Genomic DNA, 21379 nt, shown 5'->3' with positions numbered 1-21379 from the left:
TGCGGGGAGGCAGCAGCGAAAGGGGGCGCGGGTAATTTCTGCAGAGCTCGTTAATCACGGCGCCAATAGCGGCCACGGCGGGGGGTGGGCCCGTGGGCCCGCCTAATGAGAACGCTGGCCGCAAAGGCGGCGACTCTGTGGTGTGTACACTGCCGCTTCTGGGGGTCATCGAACCCGCTACAGCCTACAAGGGGCTGTTGGGCGCCGGCACTTCTTCTGTTTGCTTGACATCTTAGCTGGCTTCAAGCCTTAACTGGGTGCCAAGTTTACTTTACACTCGGGTGACAAAAGTCATGGGATACCTAATACCCTGTCGGACCACCTTTTACCCGGCGTTTTGCAGAAACTCGACGTGGCATGGACTCAACAAGTCGTTGGAAGTTCCCTGCAGAAATATTGAGCCACGCAACCTCTACAGTCGTTCATAATTGAGAAAGTGTTGCGGTTGCAGTATGATGTGCGCGAACTGACCTCTCGGTTACGCCCCATAAATATTAGTCGTGATTCATGTCGGACGATCTGGGTTGCCAAATCAGTTGCTCGAGTTTTCCAGAATGTTCTTCAAACCAGTTACGAACAACTGGGGCCCAGTGACACGACATCGTTGTTTGGGATCGTGAAGTCCATAAAAGGCTACAAATGGTGTTCCAAGTAGCCGTACATAACCATTTCCAGTAAATTATCGGTTCAATTGGACCAGTGGACTCAGTCCATTTTATGTAAACACAGCCCATACCATTATGGAGTGACCACTAGCTTCGGCAGTGCCTTGTTGACAACTTGGTCCATGGCTTCGTAACGTCTGTGTCACACTCGAACCCTACCATCAGCTCTTACGACATAAATCAGGACTTATATAACTAGGCCACGGTTTTCCAGGCGTCTAGGGTCCAACCGATCTGGTCACGAGATTAGGAGAAGCACCGCAGGCGATGTCGTGCTGTTACCCAAGTTCATCTGCTCCCGTGGCCGTTAACCCCAAATTTCGCCGCACTGTCCTAATGCATGCGTTCGTCGTATGTCCCACATTGTGTCTGTCGCTCACTTCGCACAGTGTTGCTTGTCTATTAGCACTGACAATTCTACGCAAACACCACTGCTCTCGGTCGTTAAGTGAAGGGCATTGGCCACTGCGTTGTCTGTGGTAAGGTATTCTCGGCACAGTCTTGACACTGTGGATCTCGGAATACTGAATTCTTAACGATTTCCGAGTGCTGCAGGGATTGGTAACGCGATTTAAATGTTAACTTCACTAAACGAGAAACCATAGTAAACTAAGACTACAATATCAATCAGTCACAGTGAAGTCAGTCAACTAATACAAATAACTGCGTGTATCAATTTGTAGGGATTTGAAACAGAACAATCACATTGGCTCAGTCGTAGGTAAAGCTTAAGTTCATTGTGAGCTTACAGGGAAAATGCAGTCTCCGAAAGAGATTGCTTACAAAACTGTGGAATGACCCATTATCGATTACTGCAAAGTTTGAGAGATGCTGCCGAATAGGTCTAACAGACTGAACATATGCAAAAGATGGCAGCATGAATGATCACAGATTTGTTTGATCCATAAGAGAGCATAACAAAGATGCAGCAAGATCTGAACAGGCAAAAGCCTGAAGATAGACACAAACTATCCTGTAGAAGCCAAGTTGGTAATATCCAAGAACCAGCTTCAAATGATGAGTGTAGGGATTACGAGCCTTTACATATTGTTTCCGCTGGTGTTCCGAAAACACGATTAGACTAATTACAATGGGCACAGATGCATTTAAGCAGTCATTCTTTCTGTCATCTGTAGTTGAACGAAATTGGGAAAAGTCCTAATTGGTACAAGGGAAGTGCCCTCTGTCATGCACTTAACAAATGTTTGTGGAGTATGGATGCAGATTTAGAAAAAATGTTCTGTGTTTTATGAAATGAGATCCGGTAGCCGACCCAAGAGTTGTATATCCTAATAAATATAAACAAGGATGTATGTGTGAATGTATGTACGTACATACATATGCATGTATGCCCAATATCGCCTACTAGATAGATTTCACATAGGTTGGGTGCAGATATTGCTTGCAATGTGAAAATCAGCACTGTCGTGGTTAGAACATCCTAGCTCCCATAGGAACACAGATATGGGCAAAAATTACTTTTTTTCCCTACCATTGATATGTAGGCTGCCCTGGGAGTGGGGACAATGAGGTGGACAGAGTAAGGGGAGGAGGCGGGCAGACAGAGTGGAAAAGAGAGAAGAGGAGCAGGAGGAAGAGGAGGAGGAAGAGGAAGAGGAGGAAGTGGGCATGCTGACAGGGAGAAATATCAAGGCGCAGAGAGGAGGGGGTTACAGAGAGTGAGAAGGAAATGGATAGATAGAGGTGAGACGATGAACTTGTCGCACAGGGTTTGGAAGAGATGGACACATGCGGGGAGGAGGAACAAATGTGTGCAATGTATGCGTCGAACGCCACACAGGTCTATATTTGATTTCTGTTGGACTCCTAGTGAAAATAGCACATGCAGAGTGATACATGTCTGCCTGTTATGTGTGTGTAGAAATTATATAAACAGCAAGTTTCACGGGAGAGTTTACTTCCGCGAATGGAAATGAATTTGTAAGTTGTATGTAGACTGGATACCATCGGGGATAGGTTATAACCCTTTCAATTTCCCCTTCTCAATTACTGCTTCCCATTAAAGTCCTTCAACTCCTAGAATAGCAGTCTGGTTTCTACACAAGTCTGCACATAATCTTAGGCTCACTGTATTTCATCGCTGATACCTTTCCAACCTACAAATGCTCTAAACGTAAATTTACCTTTCTTTGATCTGTCTTTTATAAGAAGTTCTAGTGTGAGCATTACCTCGCGTGATACTCCATTTCTGAGAAACCCAAATTGATTTCTCGGTGTAGCCCTCTGCGGATTTTCTATTCCATTTCAAATAAAGCATGTTGGCATCGGCCTCCGTACGCTACTATTATGCAGAGCCATTCACATAATGTAGAAGCACATTTCGGCCCTCACTGACCGGTCGGGTCCAGTTATCGACAAGTCTCTCTCCAGAAAACTGCCATGAAAGCATGGCCCTGTCGGTCAAGCTCAGGATTTATTAAAAGACTATCTTGATTTCCGTACCCAGAAGACCCTCCTTGCCGTGATTAAGGTAATGAGACGTGCACTGCCTAAGCTTTCGCATATTAATCCCTTGCAAGATACAGGAAGCGAGAAAATGAGAACTCATCCGCAGTTTACCTCAACTGTTAAACACTGATGCGATCTGTCAGTGTATGAGATTGAAAGCTGTCCTATAGCACCAGATTCACTTAAGATTTGATATGTTCCAGGAATATGTTTTCCAACTATCATACCATCAGAGTTTCGCAGCCAAGTTTCGTTGCAGCTTCCTGATCAAAACGTGTTGCTTGTGCAGATTACAAGAAGGGCAACTAATGTACAACAGATGGGGCCGAAGCCTTTTCAGTCCTTCATTTAGGCGGTTATTCCTGCCGTTATCCGTAGGTCAGTCGGAGAATACATTTCTGTGCCTGTGCGCCAGGTGCAACGCGCGTCGTACTGAAGAGGCGTAGAACGCAAGTGAACCGTGGAGCTCTTGACCGAGATTGATCTGCGCATCAGCCCGCCACAGGATCCGTTGTGGAGCACGTAGTCAATTAGGGCCGCTTCGTTAACGCAGCGCTCTGTGACGATGCTATCGTGGAGGCGGCGGCGGCGGCGGCGGCGGGGACACCTTTCTTTGGCCGCTCGCTTTTTGTTTCTCTCGAATATCTCGCTTCATCCCCCCCCTCTCCCCCGCCGATCCTGGTAGAGGCCAGAAGGAAGACACGGGTGGTTCCAGAGCGCAAGGGTCGGCATCAAAGGTGCCGACGGCGGCGAGGTAATTGGGCCACCCGATTAGCCGCCTCGACTTGCCGCCTACTGCGGAACATGGCCGACGTATCATGGTTCCGTCTATTCTGCGTAAAGAGGCTTACACACCTTCATTTAATTGCGCAGTTATCCGAGCCAGTCGAAATCTGCGCAGTAACATGAACAGAAGATGGCTACTTTTCTTCTGAGTACTGTTCTAATTTGTCTATGTTCTTACATTTGATGGCAGCGTTCGTGACGGTTAAAGTAACAGAGGGCGACAGAAAAAGGTATGCTACGTTTTGTTGTGTGGCTGCAGCTATGTTTTTGCTTTAACACTTTCCAGAAAGCACATGCTTCAGTACATCCTGACAATAGTAAATGGCGCGGCTTCTGTGCTGGTGTTTATAATGGTATCAAACGCCATAGCTACACATATCAAGCCTAGCCAACCGCGGACTGCCATTACAAATAATTTTAATCTGTTTCACATGTCTTCGTACGTCCATATTTAAACTGGATGAAGGTGGGACACAGCTCGTATAATTTTTATTAAAAATGAAATTCCTCCAGCTGTACTTAAGATTTTCTATTTACTTCGCTGCTAGTTTCGACGTTGCGTCAACGCCATCTTCAGGCCCGAACACTTTGATGAAATCAGTTCTGTGTGGCTCCTGGGTTAAACTTCACACTAGTTACTGCCTGCCATCCATGTGGAGCACGTGTTGGTCTCACCGCGGACTGCTGGACTGAGCCACACACAACTGATTTCATCAAAGTGTACGGGCCTGAAGATGGCGTTGACGCAACGTCGAAACTAGTAACGAAATAAATATAAAATCTTGAGGACAGCTCGAGGAATTTCATTTTTAAGGAAAAAAATATTACACATGTAGTTAACAGGTTAAGCATTTTACATGAGAACGGCTATACAGCCGAAATGTCGTAGTACGCAACATAAAAATAAAACTCAAATGAATAACAAACGACGCAGGTAATATTTCGTTGAAATTTATCACGGCTGTGGAACCAGCTATAACTGTATTTTCTGTTTCCCTCACTGCTCTATCAGGAACCGCGCCAGGTTCCAGAAAGTTTTCTTTTTTCTATTAAAACATCGTATTCGGCCGCTGTTCTTACACGATTGGAATATGGGTACATTCTGTATACCAAAGTTTAGAGAGATTCTGGTAATCTTCATTAAACTGCTTTTTTCCGGGGGGGGGGGGGGGGGGGCGGCATGATAGCAGCCGGTTAAGATTCAAGTGACTGGCGACAAGACAAGACTGTTCGATTACCGTGGGGGCGACACAATTAACCGTCGCAAAAGATGAAATTCGCGCAGGCGAAGAGCCTGCGGTAATCGTACAGTTTTTCGCCCACACATTATGACGTCACACATGATGCACTGCGCAGTTAAATTGAGGATGTGCAGTATATTTGCTATCGCAGTGTAGACGTTATATTCTTCAGCTTAAGCCTAATACTACATTTATATGTGTCTCCCAGACACTGGATTCGTATACCGGTACCGGTGTACAATACGGTCTCTGATTGGCCATGTAAACACTACAGTATCGATTCTGAAAATAAGTTTCTAGGTGTTGGACTTGTTCTCTCACAATAGATATTCGCTGAAAACATTTCTGAAATGTGTTTAGATATTCCGGTACTACCTACAGTACATGGTTTAAAAATTCTGGTTAGTGCGGAGGCACCGATTTTGTTGTGAAAGAAATTCGATTTATTTATTGATTTCTAAACATTTTCATGTAATTTATGACATGATTAATTTGATGATAAGTTTAAGATGGGAATAATATGACGGAAGAAAGGGGTTCCGAATTGTGTAGTACTACACACTAGTTACTAAAATATACGCAGTCAAATAGCAAATGCTTAGACGATAGCGCATTGGTAATGGTTTTATAGCTCCACACAATCTGTAAATATGGGAGAAGAGAGTCACGCTGAATAGGAAGTTCTTCACTTGAAGAGAAGCAACTGTTATCTATTTTAGTTAGAGACACATAAATCATGTATTTACTACACTGTAAAAAATTTGAACTGATCGGCAACAACCCCATATTTAGCGTAAATGGCTAAACTGTAACGTGCTATATCCACAATATTTTAGTGACAAAGCTCTTGCATACAAATCAAAGACTATAAAAATACTGAGAAAACGTTCCCTAATTCTGTTTACACGAATGTGAACGTCTTGTACTAATTCGGAAATTTTCTGGCCATTCCAGATCTCCAAAATGTTGTAGTAGAAAATCTTCCACCAGTGAGTACGTCGCACGTAATTCAGAATCTGTTCATAAAACAAGTTTCGAACGCATTAACTTACGTAGGCAACATTCTTAAACATCCCTTCTTTAACAGTTCCTTCCTTCCCCCCCCTCCCCCTCCTTCTCAAGAGTTTACTAACATCCAGAAGGAAATCTTAATCTCTCTTGAAAATATTTCATAACTACTGATAACCTTGTTTTATTGTGGAGGCGGAATCGGGTAGTTGATTTAGTCATCTAAAACAACTAAGGCCCAGAAATCAGTTACCAGTTATAAGATATTAACACGACAGCGAAACACGGTTTCGAGATTAGTTTTATCTACAGGAGGATTTTTTGCTTGTCAACTTTGCGCGTGTAAATTTATAAACACAGAAGATCATAATGAAATATGTGGCATAAATTAGAGTAAATGTCATCTGTAATTGTAAAGAAACTTCGATGGTCCTTTAAGATAAGTGCAGTGTACTATAATCTATTTTTGGGTCGTCGTGTGAAGAAATCATTCCATTTGTTTATCAAGCAATACCTTTAGTGGCAATACTGTAAGAAAGTTTAGTTGAAAGCGGCTTTATCTACAACAAAAATTGCAGGAACTAGTAAGTAATTTAACAATAAGTGTCAAGAAACTCATATCGACGTGGAATATACTTTATGCCGGCCGGGGTGGCCGAGCGGTTCTAGGCGCTACAGTCTGGAACCGCGCGACCGCTACGGTCGCAGGTTCGAATCCTGCCTCGGGCATGGGTATGTGTGATGTCCTTAGATTAGTTAGCTTTAAGTAGTTCTAGGGGACTGATGACCTCAGAAGTTAAGTCCCACAGTGCTCAGATCCATTTGAACCAATTTACTTGATATATTACCATCCATATCACACAGAAAACGTTGAAAAGTTAAGGAATTCGCATTTAAGTGGATGTTACGCAACATAAGGAGATGTAGTTTATTAATTTTGATGTGTATTATGTGTAATGGAAAACACATCAGAGTTTAACATAATGCCAGAGAGAAATCAAAGATGCAAGAAACGATGTAATATCTTGGCTTTGGTGTGTTCGCAACGTACACACGACGTGGGAATGTAACTATTTCGTTTTTGCAGCCAAATATTTAATGACTTGTAGATATGAGTCTTTGTAATATGTAGAAACATGCCTTGTCCAAAATATTAAAAGTTACTATTACTTCAGTGTAAGCATACTAAAATTTCCTGACATCCTAGTATCTGGTTGAACTTAGTAGTTAGGTATGCCAGTATCTAGTATCATGAAGTTACATTCTACCGGAGATTTAGGTCAGTTCTACATACAGCCGTATTGTTACACATGTTAACATAAACAAATCTTTGAAAACTTACGAAATCTTGACAAGCCTAACGAGACTTACGAACACCGTTCTCGTTTCAATCCCAGCTACCCAGCAGCAGTAAAAATTTGACGGCTGTATTTCCATTTTATTTGTTCACTTAATTACGTCCGAGACGAGTTGCAAAAAAATTGAGTTGTCTGGTTCTGTGCAGCCCACTTTGGCAAAAATCTTCAGTTTCTCTTGTGTGTGAATCTGATTTTTGCCTGAAGTTCATTATGGAGAAAATCGTGGGTCTGTACCGCACAAGTGGAATGGTTTCCTATACTTAATTGTATGTGATCGCGTATTCATAGCATGACTACTGGGGTGCTGATCCCCAGCAAGCATTTGCATCTAGGAAGACTCGGTATTTATCGGATCATTCGAGCAGCGCGACTTGTAACTTCCCTCTGGCGTCACTGGCTGCGTCCTGTAAGGCCAGCAGACACGTAGCAGCGAGCCCACGCGCAGCGGGAGAAAAGGCCGATTGCAGCGACAGGCCGCCGTAAACTGGCGGCGGGAGCAGGTGTTCCCGGATATTAATATTTAGAGCCCGGCCGGCCGCCATGTTATTTCAGAGCGGCGGAACGCGGCAATAAACCGGCGGAAGCGAGTCGCGGCTCGGCCGCGCAAATAAACTATGGCGCGACGCGGCTGCGCTCACTCGCCGCTACCGAGAACACTTATCATCTGGGCAAATAGTTCTGGGCTCGCGAAGGGCACGAGCGCCACAACGGCTTCTTTGAGCGACGGATGGCGCGGCTCAGCGCAGGTGTGTGTGTGTGTGTGTGTGTGTGTGTGTGTGTGTGTGTTTAGTGTCGGGACGCGGCACTGCTAATTTGTATGCTCGCGGCGGCTGCGGACACAAGGACCCATCTGTTCAGGAGTTAGCTGGAACGTGCTACAGTCGTCTCTGGGAATCCGAAAGACGTGCTACTAGGCGGAAAACGCTCGTTCTTTCATATGTCCCTGTCACAGCGTCGAAATTTAGTGAATACTGTAGACAAGATATGTCTGGCAAATGTCGATAGTGGTGAAAAGGCTTGGGCTAAAGATACACATCTGCGTCGATACTTACCAAGCCACCTTACGCTGTGTGGCGGAGGGCAATGCTGTGGGCGCTAGAAAATGGAGTACCAAGTGGAGAGATCCGGACATTTCAGATATATTCTTCTGTTTGAGTTCAACCGACGGGTGGCAGCAGCAGAGACAGCCCTAAACTTTTGCGTCCTTTATGGGTTTAATGCCATTGGACACAGCACGGAAAGAAAATTGTTTTCTCCAGCACGGAAAGAAGATTGTTTTTTCCTTTTGAGGAGGATCGTTTTGACATTAGTGGCTCTCCGCGTGCTTCATGAAGATCGTTTAACGCATCCACAATGAACCACGTCGTAGTACTCGAGAACTGGCAAACGTGGTGAACTGTGATCATTCCACTATCGTCAAACACTAGTATGCAGTGGGGAAGGTTCAAATATCGGATATATGGGTACCGCATGCTCTAAACCAAAATGACAAAAATAAGCGGATGGCCGTATGTGCATCTTTGCTTGCTCGTCGTCAGTTGGTTCGTGAACAACACCGACCATTCGTATCGTTTGTCGGTACTGGTGTCGAGAAATGGTGTCTTGATGCTAACATCAGGAAATGAAAGTAGGACTGAGAGCAACCCAAGGAGGTAAACCGTACAAAGACATGTGCACATCCCCAAAAGATGTTACGCATTTGGTGATCACCGATAGTATGGTGTACGAAAAAATGCTTCCCTAGAGTTGTAACCATCACTGCTGACATTTATCATCAAAAGGTGCAATCCAAGACAACTACCAGAAAGACGGCGTTTAGTGCTTCTCCACGATAACGCCTACCCGTTTTCTGCTAGGCTGCCAAGAACCAGTATACGGAGTTGGGTTGGGTGGGCATTCTGGACTCCCGTTTTCACTTGATCTTGCGCCATCAGATTTTCGCCTCCTCCGCTCGCTATGCAGAACCTTCAGGGAACTTACATTTTGGATGGAAATACGCCCAGAACAAGCCGCGAAAAGTTCACCTCAAAACCACGTGATTTCCCTAGTTGCAGAATCGAAAAGTTGATACAGCGTTGGAATACTGTTGTAAATAGTGAACGACAATATATTTATTGATGATGAAAGTGTCTGATACGTTTATCTGTTGTGTTTATTAAACTTAGGGAAAACGCTGCGAACTTATTCACCAACCCAATATGTTGTCAGACTTTGCTTGGAAGCTACTCTCGGAATTTCAGCAAGAAAGCACTCGGTGATGCATAACGCTTCTCTTTTAGCGTCTGCCACTGGAGATTTTCGAGCATATCTGTATCGCTTTCGTGTGGACTAAACGTTCCAATGACGAAAGGCTTCGCTCTTCCAAGGGCTACCTTATCGTATTAATCCTACTATGCAAGGGTCCAGACTAATTAGACACTCTCAACAATCATTCGAATGCGCGTTTCGAAAGTTACTGCTTTCTTTCATGGGTATCATGATTCTTCTAATGAATCTCTGCACGGCTTCTACTTTCCATAAACTAGTTTTATTACAGATAACTCTGGGCAGTTAAATCCTTGTATTTTATGGATTTTGCTGTTTCCACTGCTTTATAGGGAATAGCTCAAGCAACGGTAATAGATTTGTTCGTTTATCTGTGCGCAGTAAGATATATTTATACGTTCAGGGTCATCTGCCTGTCTGTGTACCAGTCACCGTTACTGCGCAGTTCTTCCTGCATTTTGCTACAGTCTTCTGGAGTTGGGGTCTTTCTATAGTCTGTATTACCGTCTGCAAACACTCTCATGGGGCTTCCGATGTTACTCAGTAGGTCATTAACATTGTATTGTATTGAACTGGGCACCTAGAAAAGACGGAGCTGCTTCGTCCCCGCCATAGCCGTCAGTGGTTCACACCTCCCAACAGGCTACAGCAGCCCACTCACCCCATCGCCGACCCACACCGAACCCAGGGTTATTGTGCGGTTCGGCCCCCAGTGGGCACCCCCGGGAACGTCTCACACCAGACGAGTGCAACCCCAAATGTTTGCGTGATATAGTAATCAATGTGTACGCGTACGTGAAGACAGTATTTGCACAGCAATCGCCGACATAGTGTAAATGAGGCGGAATAAGGGGAACCAGCCCGCATTCGTCGAGCAAGATGGAAAACCGGCTTAAAAACCATCCACAGACTGGCCGGCACACCGGACCTCGACACTAACCCGCCGGGCGGATTCGTGCCGGGCACCGGCACGCCTCCGCGCCCGGAAAGCAGTGCGTTAGACTGCACGGCTAACCGGGCGGGCCAGGTAATTAACACTTGTAAACATTCCTTTGCGGTACTCTCGAAGCTGCATTCACATCTGTTAGTTTCGTCCCATTAACAACGGATCTAGTTTTGTTTGCTAGGAAGTTTAGAATCCATGTACAAAATTGGTCTGGCATTGTTAGCTCCTATTTTGTTTACTAAATGACATAGCGAACGAAACTGTATCGAGTGTCTTCTGGAAGTTATGGAACGCATCAACTTGGGCATTGGTGTCTGCAGCGCAGTACAACGCTTCGACGAACGTAGCTAGCTTTGTTCCAAATGATCTGTTTGTGGGAGGGCAGCGTGGAGGGTAAAAACCGTAGAGGGAGACCAAGGGATGAATACACTAAGCAGATTCAGAAGGATGTAGGTTGCGGTAGGTACTGGGAGATGAAGAAGTTTGCACAGGATAGAGTAGCATGGAGAGCTGCATCAAACCAGTCTCAGGACTGAAGACCACAACAACAACATCTGTTTGTAGAATCCAGTTTGATTCCTAAAGACTTTAGTTTTCTTAAAACGTCATAATGTACCTAAAACAGATTGAAGTGAGCGACAGCCCTGTAAGCCCCCCCCCAGGGGATCCACAACTCTTTTGTGGATACGTGCGTAGCGAGCACGGGGCCCCGAGCTAATGTGGCCTTCCTTCCTTTCCGGGCTGCATACCTTCCCTTTCCGCATCCTTCCCCATCCCCTGTCTTCACCCCCCCCCCCCTCACCTCTGGTTCTTTCCTTCACTTTCTCCCCCTCTGGGAGTATGGTTTGCGCCTACGTCCGGAGACGGACGCTTGTAAATGTACCACATTCTTCTTCTTCCTTGCTTGTATGTCTTCTTCCTTCCTTTGTCCTTCTCTTTTCCTTACCTCTTCTCTTTACCCTTTTCTCCGCTGCGGCGTTTGAGACCCCCTCTTCTTTCCTTTCCCTTTCTCTTTCTTCCTCCCTGTGCGTGTCTGAAGGCCGACCCACGCACTTCCATGCGTAGCCGGTGACGGGGTAACGCGTAATTCCCCGCCCCGGGTAGACAGGTAGGACACGTACGTACCCCCTGGTAAAGGCCAGGCCCAGGGAAGGGTGATTACCCGAGCTGATACCTTCCGAAAGTGCCGATTGGTCCCTCCGTCCGTTTGTCGGGAGGTGTGACCTGAGGTGTGAACAATCACCTAAGGCGGGTGTGCCCTCGGTGAGGGCCCCCACAAGGGAGGAGCGCGCCATCGGAGACGCCGGTAATCATGGGGGATTCTTCCGCAATGGTTTCCTCACCTTCCACTATGTCTGCTCACAAACGTAAGTTCACTGAGTCTCAGCCACAGACGGTTCTTCCATCGTTGCCACAGTTCCTTGTTGTTTCTCGGTCTGACGAAGGTCACGACTTTTCCACGGTCAACCCTTTCATTATTCAGAAAGGTGTCGACGCAATTGCGGGTCCTGTAAAGTCTTGTTCCAGATTACGGAATGGTACCCTGTTGTTAGAAACACACAGTGCCCTCCAGGCTCAAAAATTGCTGCGTACTTCTCTGCTCCACACCTTCCCTGTCCGGGTGGAACCGCACCGTACCTTAAATTCCTCGCGTGGAGTCGTTTATACACGCTCCCTCGATGGATTGTCTGACGAAGAAATTCAGCACTACCTGTCTGACCAGGGCGTCACCGCTGTTCATCGGGTTATGAAAAGGGTTGACTCGAACATCATTCCAACCCGCACTGTCTTCTTGACATTTGACAAAGTTCAACTCCCATCAAAAATCAAAGCAGGCTATGAGATAATTTCCGTTCGCCCTTATGTCCCAAACCCTACGCGTTGCTATCGATGTCAGCGGTTCAATCACACCAGCCAGTCCTGTTCCAATCCGGCCAAATGTGTTACGTGTGGCAAGGATGCCCATGAGGGTGCTTGTCCACCTCCATCCCCTCACTGCATCAACTGTATGGGTGACCACGCTGCTTCCTCTCGAGATTGCCCCGTTTTTAAGGATGAAAAGCTCATCCAGGAAATAAGAGTGAAGGAAAAGGTGTCGACCTTTGCTGATCGAAAGTTACTCGCCAGTCGACAGCCCACCGTGCCTCAGAAAGGAAAATACAGCACTGTCCTTGCTTCTCCTCGGCCAACAAAGGAGGCGGCCACGCAGACTTGCGACCTCACATTTAGTACCACGGTCGTCAGATCGGCCAGCGCAAAGATCGCCCGTTCAACCTCACCACTTTCGCCTGCCCACTCTATGGCTCACCCTTCGTCGGGTTCTGCTAAATCTCGAGCCCAAAAGTCAGACGCCAAGTCTTCGAAAAAAGAGCATTCTCGTGAAGAGTTTTTACGTACTGCAACTTCACAACCATCGGTTCCTCCTTCATCTAAACATCATACCTCCAAGAAGGCTACGAAGAAACACAGTTCCTCTCCTTCTCCGCCAAGGCGTGTCCCAACTACAGCACCACCTGGCGGAAATCGCCCTCGGCCATCTTCCGTGTCGCCGAGGCGCACTGCTGGTGGCCGGTCAACTGGCCGATCGTTGGTGGCAGGAGCTGCTCCTGACCAACCTATGGATCAGGATCTTCTGCCTTCGACTGAATGCCATTCCATGCTGTCGGTCGCAAGCTCTGAGCAGTCGTTGAGTTGACAGCGCCCTTGGTCACGTTTCTCCATTTTCTGTTCACCCTATGTCCATTATCCACTGGAATATCCGCGGCATTCGCGCCAATCGGGATGAATTGTCGATCCTCTTACGATCCTACTCGCCGGTCATCTTCTGTCTTCAGGAAACAAAGCTGCGTCCCCACGACCGCTTTGTTCTCCCTCATTTTCAGTCCGTCCGATATGACCTCCCCTCTGTTGAAGGCACTCCAGCCCATGGAGGACTCATGATTCTGCTCCATGATACTCTCCATTGTCACCCAATCCCCTTAAACAGTTCCTTCCAAGCTGTCGCCGTCCGTCTTTCCCTTTCTGGATACACGTTCTCTCTATGTACGGTATACATTCCATCGTCTACACCACTGGCACGAGCTGATCTCCTTCATCTTCTTGATCAGCTTCCACCCCCCTATTTGCTGGTTGGGGACTTCAATGCCCACCACCCGCTTTGGGGATCTCCACATCCTTGTCCACGTGGCTCACTATTGCTAGACGTCTTCCACCAAGCGGATCTAGTCTGCCTCAACACTGGGCTCCCCACATTTTTGTCTGCCTCCACGGCAAATTTATCTCATTTGGACCTTGCGGTCGGTACTGTTCCGCTAGCCCGGCGCTTCGAATGGTTCGCCCTTGATGATACACACTCGAGTGACCACTTTCCATGTGTCCTTCGACTGCAGCCTCAACTGCCATATATGCGCTCGCGACGCTGGAAGTTTGCCCAAGCCGATTGGACACTTTTTTCGTCTCTAGCGACATTCGATGACCGTCGCTTTCCCAGCGTCGACGATGAGGTCACACATTTTACCGACGTTATTCTCACAGCTGCGGAACGTTCAATACCACGCACCTCCGAATTGCCCCGCGCGCCCCCCCAGTTCCTTGGTGGAACGAGGCATGCCGTGACGCAATACGTGAGCGGCGACGTGCTCTTCGCATTTTCCGTCACCATCCAACTTTTGCCAACTGTATCCGATATAAGCAGCTCCGTGCGCGATGCCGTCGCGTCATCCGCGATAGCAAGAAGGCAAGCTGGCAATTCTTTATTAGCTCATTTAACACCTTCACTCCCTCCTCGGAAGTTTGGAGTCGGCTTCGACGGTTCTCAGGCGCGCCTAGTTTCTCCCCGGTCTCTGGGCTCACTGTCGCGCATGATACCTTAGTGGACCCCGTCGCAATTTCTAACTCATTGGGTCAGCACTTTGCTGAGATTTCGAGCTCTTCAAATTACCCGCCAGCGTTTCTCCCGAAGAAACGTGCAGCGGAAGTGCGACATCTCGCTTTCTCCTCTCAAAATCGCGAAAGCTACAATACTGTTTTCTCCATGCGCGAACTCCAACATGCACTCTCTTCTTCTCGCTCCTCCGCCCCAGGACCGGATGGTATCCATGTCCAAATGTTGCTGCATTTATCAACCCATAGCCTGCGCTACCTCCTTCGCCTTTATAATCGAATTTGGACTGACAGTACCTTTCCCAGGCGATGGCGGGAAGCTATTGTCGTTCCCGTTCCGAAACCTGGAAAGGACAAACATCTCCCCTCTAGCTATCGCCCCATTTCTCTCACGAGTAGTGTCTGTAAGGTTTTGGAGCGTATGGTGAATTACCGTTTAGCTTGGTGGCTGGAATCCCGCAGTCTTTTAACACCAGCCCAATGCGGATTCCGACAACATCGTTCTGCCGTTGACCATCTTGTTGCTCTCTCCACTTATATCATGAACAATTTCCTCCGGAAACGCCAAACGGTAGCAATATTTTTTGATCTGGAGAGAGCATACGATACCTGTTGGAGGACAGGCATCCTCCGCACACTGTTCTCTTGGGGCTTTCGAGGCCGGCTGCCCCTTTTTCTTCGCGAATTTATGGCAGAGCGCACATTTAGGGTGCGGGTGAACACTACTCTATCCCGTACTTTCTCCCAAGAAAACGGGGTACCCCAGGGCTCCGTGCTGAGTGTTGTACTGTTTGCCATTGCCATTAATCCAATTATGGATTGTCTCCTTCCTGATGTCTCGGGCTCCCTCTTTGTGGACGATTTTGCGATCTACTACAGCTCTCAACGGACCAGCCTTCTTGAAAGACGTCTTCAAGGATGTCTCGATCGCCTCCACTCGTGGAGCATCGATACCGGCTTCCGTTTCTCACCCAGTAAGACCGTTTGTGTTAGTTTTTGGCGACGTAAGGAGTTTCTTCCGCCCTCCTTACATCTAGGTCCTGTCAACCTTCCGTTTTCCGACGTCGCTCAATTCTTGGGTCTTATGTTTGACAGAAAACTGTGCTGGTCCTCCCACGTTTCCTATCTTTCGGCTCGCTGTCTGCGTTCCCTTAACACCCTCCGTGTCCTGAATGGCACCTCTTGGGGAGCGGACCGAGTGGTCCTTCTCCGCCTCTATCGCGCCTTAGTGCGCTCGAAATTGGATTATGGAAGCATAGTCTACTCCTCTGCTCGGCCGTCTATTCTTCGGCGTCTCGACTCTATCCACCACCGTGGATTACGTTTAGTGTCTGGAGCTTTGTACACCAGCCCTGTGGAAAGCCTCTATGCTGAGACTGCTGAACCTCCGCTATCCAATCGGCGGGCAGTCCTTCTGAGTCGTTCTGCTAGCCATTTGTCTTCCATGCCTGCTAATCCAGCCCATGACCTTTTTTTCGACGCCTCCCTTGATGTCGGGTATGCAGGCCGCTCCTCCTCCCTACTACCCCAGGGAGTCCGCTTCCGCCAACTGCTCCATTCTCTTTCCTTCCGCTTTCCTAAAACCTTCTTGACAACTTGGGGTACAGCACCGCCTTGGCTCCGTCCCCGGATCGACTTGCTCAGAGGCCTATGTCAATTTCCCAAGGATGGTACCCCTACACTTGTTTACCGTCGGGCATTTGCTGCTCTATGTGCACAAATGACGGAAGCCACATTTATTTACACCGATGGCTCGAAAACATCGTTAGGTGTAGGGGGTGCCTATATTGTTGGCGACACCCCAAATCACTTTCGGCTTCCCGACCAGTGTTCGGTTTATACTGCGGAGCTTTACGCTATTCTCCAGGCTGTCCACTACATCCGCCGCCATCAGCGGATACAGTACGTAATCTGCTCAGATTCTCTCAGCTCTCTCCTCAGTCTCCAAGCTCTTTACCCTGTGCACCCTCTGGTCCACCGGATTCAGGACTGTCTGCGCTTGCTCCACCTGGGGGGCGTCTCAGTGGCGTTCCTCTGGCTCCCAGGACACGCTGGTATCTGTGGAAATGAGGCGGCCGATATAGCGGCCAAGGCTGCAGTCTCTCTTCCTCGGCCAGCTATTCAGTCTCTTCCGTTTACCGACCTACGGAGCGGTTTATGTCGCCAAGTTGCTCATTTATGGCATGCGCATTGGTCAACACTTCCCCATAATAAATTGCGGGAAGTGAAAGCCCTTACTTGCGCATGGACCTCTTCCTCCCGATCGCGTCGTCGGGAGGAGGTAATTTTAGCTAGACTCCGGATAGGGCACTGTCTTTTTAGTCATCGACATCTTTTAAGCGGTGATCCTCCCCCACTCTGTCCCCACTGCTCTCAGCCGTGGACGGTCAGACACCTTTTAATTGAATGCCCCTATTTTAATCCGTTACGCTCCCATCTACAGCTATCGCCTGATCTCTCGTCGATTTTAGCAGATGACACGCGCTCAGCTGACCGCGTTCTACAGTTTATTAGTGACAGTGAAATGACGTCAGTCATTTGAAGCCTTTTTTTTGGGGGACAACCAACCCCTTTCTATAGTGGATTTTTAAGCATTCCTTCTGCCTTTAGTTTCTCAAATTTTATGACTTTGTTCCCATTGCTGCTGATTTTAAATTTCGTTTTTTTCCTGTTTTCTACGTCACGGGCTGGGCGCTAATGACCATAGAAGTTTTGCGCCCTAAAACCAAAAAAAAAAAAAAAAAAAAAAAAAAAAAAAAAAAAAAAAAAAAAGCCCTGTAAGCCAGTTGTCAGCATCTGTCTCACAACGCCAATTCTGCAAAAAGTTCATTTATAATGGCTGCAACTGAAATTAATATGAAAACCACTCATAATGCGTGCGAACAACAGTTACTTCATCTTTATTTCATCCGTTCATTTGTAAGTGCCTTATGAGTTAGTTTCTAAGAGACACTGGTGCAATCGTAAAGCTGTCTCAGCATTTTTAGCTGTCAACAATCGCTGTTCTTCGTCTAACATTGCACTGTGAAAGTGAAGAAAGAATGTAAAAAGGCGCATGTCGTTCAGATTCCATGTGGTACTGTAAGTCTCCTCAGCAAGCCAAACTGGGACGTCAGTTACCAGATCGGCGCCACGTCAAGTTAAGAGCTGTGGTATTTAAATTGAAATTCTGGTTGATGCCAACTTTGCTTTACCAGTTGTTACCGCATCGAATATTTTATAGTGTAAGAACTTTAGAAGTGTTTCTAAAATTCTACCAGAAATGATATTTAAAAACTAAGACAATAGTTTTTAATCTGTTATGCATGTTAAAGTTTGTGACATCGTGGGTTCAAGTGTTAAATGACAAATGAGCGTTGTCTGTTTTAAGATATTTCCATGCAAACTGTACAGCTTGAAAACAATTCCAACAGAGCAAAGAACCTGAATTACATTACATCAAAGTTACTCTTGCCTTCTATTTATAACGCGAAAGTATGGACCTAGCAAGATGACACAGTGCTTAAAGCCCTGGACTCGTATTCGGCAAGAGCCACCTACTCTTCCCCGTCCGGTCATCAGGATTTTAAGTTTTCCATGGTTTCCCTAAATTGCTTAACATAGGTGCCGGAAATTCCTTAACGTAAGTGCCGGGATGGTTTGTTTGAAGACAACATAACATTTCTTTCTCCGTCTTTGCTCGTGCTTCATCTTAAATGGTCTTGTTGTAGATGACTGTTAATTTTTTTTGTTTTCATTTAAAAATTACGTCTTTAAAATTTGCCTAGCGGTACGACGCGCGGTGATGTGGATTTTGGAAACCAGGGCCATTAGTTGGGCTGCGGATAGGTGCTCAGTTTTGTTGCTACCGGGTTACGTGGACCGCGCTGCAGTCTGGGGATCTTTGTGGGCTCGGGAATACCTCAACATCACGCAGACATTTTGTAGATACACATGCCATGTGTGAAAGAAAATTGTCATGTTGAAAAATGCCACAACGATACTGTCGCACGACTCACGAGACCCGTGTTTGGCATTCAGAAACGCAGCGTTGCATTCAGCCTATCTCCTGCTATTGTAAATATTGTTTTGTCAGTGTTCGAAAATTACCCGCCAGAACATGTATTGCCTGACAGAAAGAAGTGAAGCACCGAGAAGAGGAGTAGGAAACGAAATGAAACTTCGCGGATTGACTACAGTGACTACAATATCGAGGCAGATCTGCAAAGAACTAGCCAGTATGAGCCCACTTGCCTTAATGACGTTGCACCCCTCTGGCCTGGATACATGCGCCGATTTGGCTCGGAAGCATGTCGTACAGACGCTGTATCCTTCCCTGAGGGAAGCTTGTTCAAAAATGTTGTAACGGCCTTCGATATCGTTGATTCTGGATCTGAGACGGAGTTGACTTCCGAGCTGGGGATCTTGGTGGGGGCGGGAATAGCTCAACATCAGGCAGACATTTTGTAGATCCACGTGCCGTGTGTGAACGAAAATTGTCATGTTGAAAAATGGCATAAAGATACCGTCGCGAAAGAGGTAACACAAGGGAAAGCAGGATGTGGGCGACGTCCCGTTGTGCAGCCAGAGTTTCGTCAACCATTAAGCACGCTTGGCTTAGTCATATCCAGTGACTACCCACACCATCGTACCAGGAGTGAACCGCAGTGCATCACGAAAATGTTGGAAGAATGTGGCTACTCCCCAGGTCGCCGCCGTATTAGCCGACGGTGGGTACTCGAGGTAGTACAAAACCTCAGTTAATCAGCGAACAAAATGCGACGCCTTTCATCAGTAGCCCACGCTTTACGGCGAGGCTTAACTCCTAACGCAGCCGTTCGTATTGTTAATAGCAGTCTACGTACGTGACGGTAGTACCCTTTCCCTGCTATTGCGGGATGACAAAATGTTGCAGGAGTCCGTTAGTACCTCTCAGATGCCAGGCGCAGTCGTGATGGGATTACGATGGGCGTCGCGCACAATACTGTGATCTCCCCCTAGGGTGGTAAGACTTTGGCGACCGGAACCTCGAGGACGAGTACGCTTGTCCTCGCATTCCCATCCAGTCCACACATCAGGCCATTGTGCTACTGTCACATCTGAATGCCTCACGAAACTGGACACTGCAGGTTCGACCAGCAGGCCAAATGGAAAGCGACAATGAGGCCACTTCTGTACACTGTCGGCTTCTAGTACCGCTGTCTCATAAGAGTATGCGGCATCTCCGTATCCTTCAGTCATCAGTCATCGTCTGACACTGCCCACTACATTTATACTCCCTACTAGCCGTGGTAACAGCAGTGAACACGACAACACTAATGCACTCTGGTAGTCGTTCTACGTATCAACAGATAATTGGGACTCTGTTTACGTACCCGCCGATGGTGTGTACGTGTACTAAGTTACAGTGACATCCAAACATGTCCTCTGGGTGCTCTACTTCATTTTTTGTTTGTTAGTTTGTCTTAAGGGAGCATTTTCCAATATTTGATGCTTACAGAATTTAATTAATTTGGACTAAAGTTCTGCTTGTCATTAGATGACCTGCTTTGTGGTAAATTATAATCCACTGTATAGAAATGTGTTGTTGTTTCCTAAAGAGGTTCGTGGGTCGGCAGGTGTTCCGCGGCTGGCAGGAGCGCGCGCCGCGCTCGGTGGGCCGCGACTACGACAGCCTGAGCCTCAGCCTGCCCGAGTCGGCGCCGCCGCCCCCTACGCCGCCCACGCACCGCGGGCCTCCCCCGCGGCCGCCGCCCGCCGCCACCACGGCGCTGCAGGACGTCTTCATCAGCGTCAAGACCACCGGCAGCTACCACCGCGCCAGGCTGCCCCTCATCCTCAAGACCTGGTTCCAGCTCGCCAAGAAGCAGGTCAGTGCAGCCGAGTTGTCCACAGATTGATGGAGGCGACAGTGAAAAATAGGGTGGGTCTCAGTATAAAAGTGAAGTTAGGGAACAAAATAGCGCAGTGGAACCTCACTTTTATCTGGACTAGGTGCGGCCGTATGTCAACCGGATAACCCGAGAATTCAGAAGAGAATTAGAATATCATGCGTTAAATGACCTAAACATACGCATTAAATATTTTCATTTAAAAGCAGAAATTTTAAATTATTTTCACATATTTTGCCCAGTCATAAAAACCGCATTGAATTTTATACAGTGATAAGAAATGTCTGCAGGTCTGTCCATCTACAGGACGGTTGATGGACTTCGACTGTTCATTATAAGATGTAAAATCACACACACCTTCAACCGTCTGTATTTCGAATGTAGTTTATTTATGCGATCAGTTTCGGCATTTTACGACGCTATCTTCCGGCCCCCTAACCGACATGTAGAAGGAATTCAACCTTACGTGCAGTCCAGATAGAGGCCAGCATTCAGTAACTGGCATCCGTAGACTCTTTTTTTCCTACAACACGCACCTTCGTTAGTCAGTTGAAGTGTCTTCAGTTGATCAAGTCTTCATTTGATGAACGAAACGATCGCATTGTTGGAAAAGAAATCTATGAATGCTAGTTACGAAAAGATGGCCCCTGTTTCGATAGCACACGCGATTGGATTATTCATACACTTTGGTCAGAGGCCCTGAAGATGGCGTAGTGAAACGACGAAGCAGGTTTCATAACTTTAACATTCGGAAATATAGGCGGCTAAATGTGTTACTGATTTTACATTTTGTTTGAAATAAGAAGTTTGTTTGCAGCCAGTTTCTGTAGTAGTTCACGTGTATGTGCAGTGCTCTGACGTAGGCGTTTAGACAGGAAGCCTGGCGTTC

At 47.0% G+C, this 21379-nt stretch overlaps 1 protein-coding gene across 1 annotated transcript in view; it reads left to right on the top strand.

Annotated features, from left to right (window-relative positions):
- LOC124613230 (fringe glycosyltransferase) overlaps positions 1 to 21379 on the top strand; it is a 656670-nt gene that overhangs the window by 50078 nt on the left and 585213 nt on the right. The window contains exon 2 of the mRNA XM_047141908.1: positions 20218 to 20469. Coding sequence (XP_046997864.1) covers positions 20218 to 20469 — 252 coding nt within the window. The remainder of the gene's footprint in view (positions 1 to 20217; positions 20470 to 21379) is intronic.

The sequence above is a fragment of the Schistocerca americana genome, chromosome 1, assembly GCF_021461395.2.
Source record: "Schistocerca americana isolate TAMUIC-IGC-003095 chromosome 1, iqSchAmer2.1, whole genome shotgun sequence".
Classification (NCBI taxonomy): Eukaryota; Metazoa; Arthropoda; class Insecta; order Orthoptera; family Acrididae; genus Schistocerca; species Schistocerca americana.
This window is presented reverse-complemented; position numbering and strand designations above follow the sequence as displayed.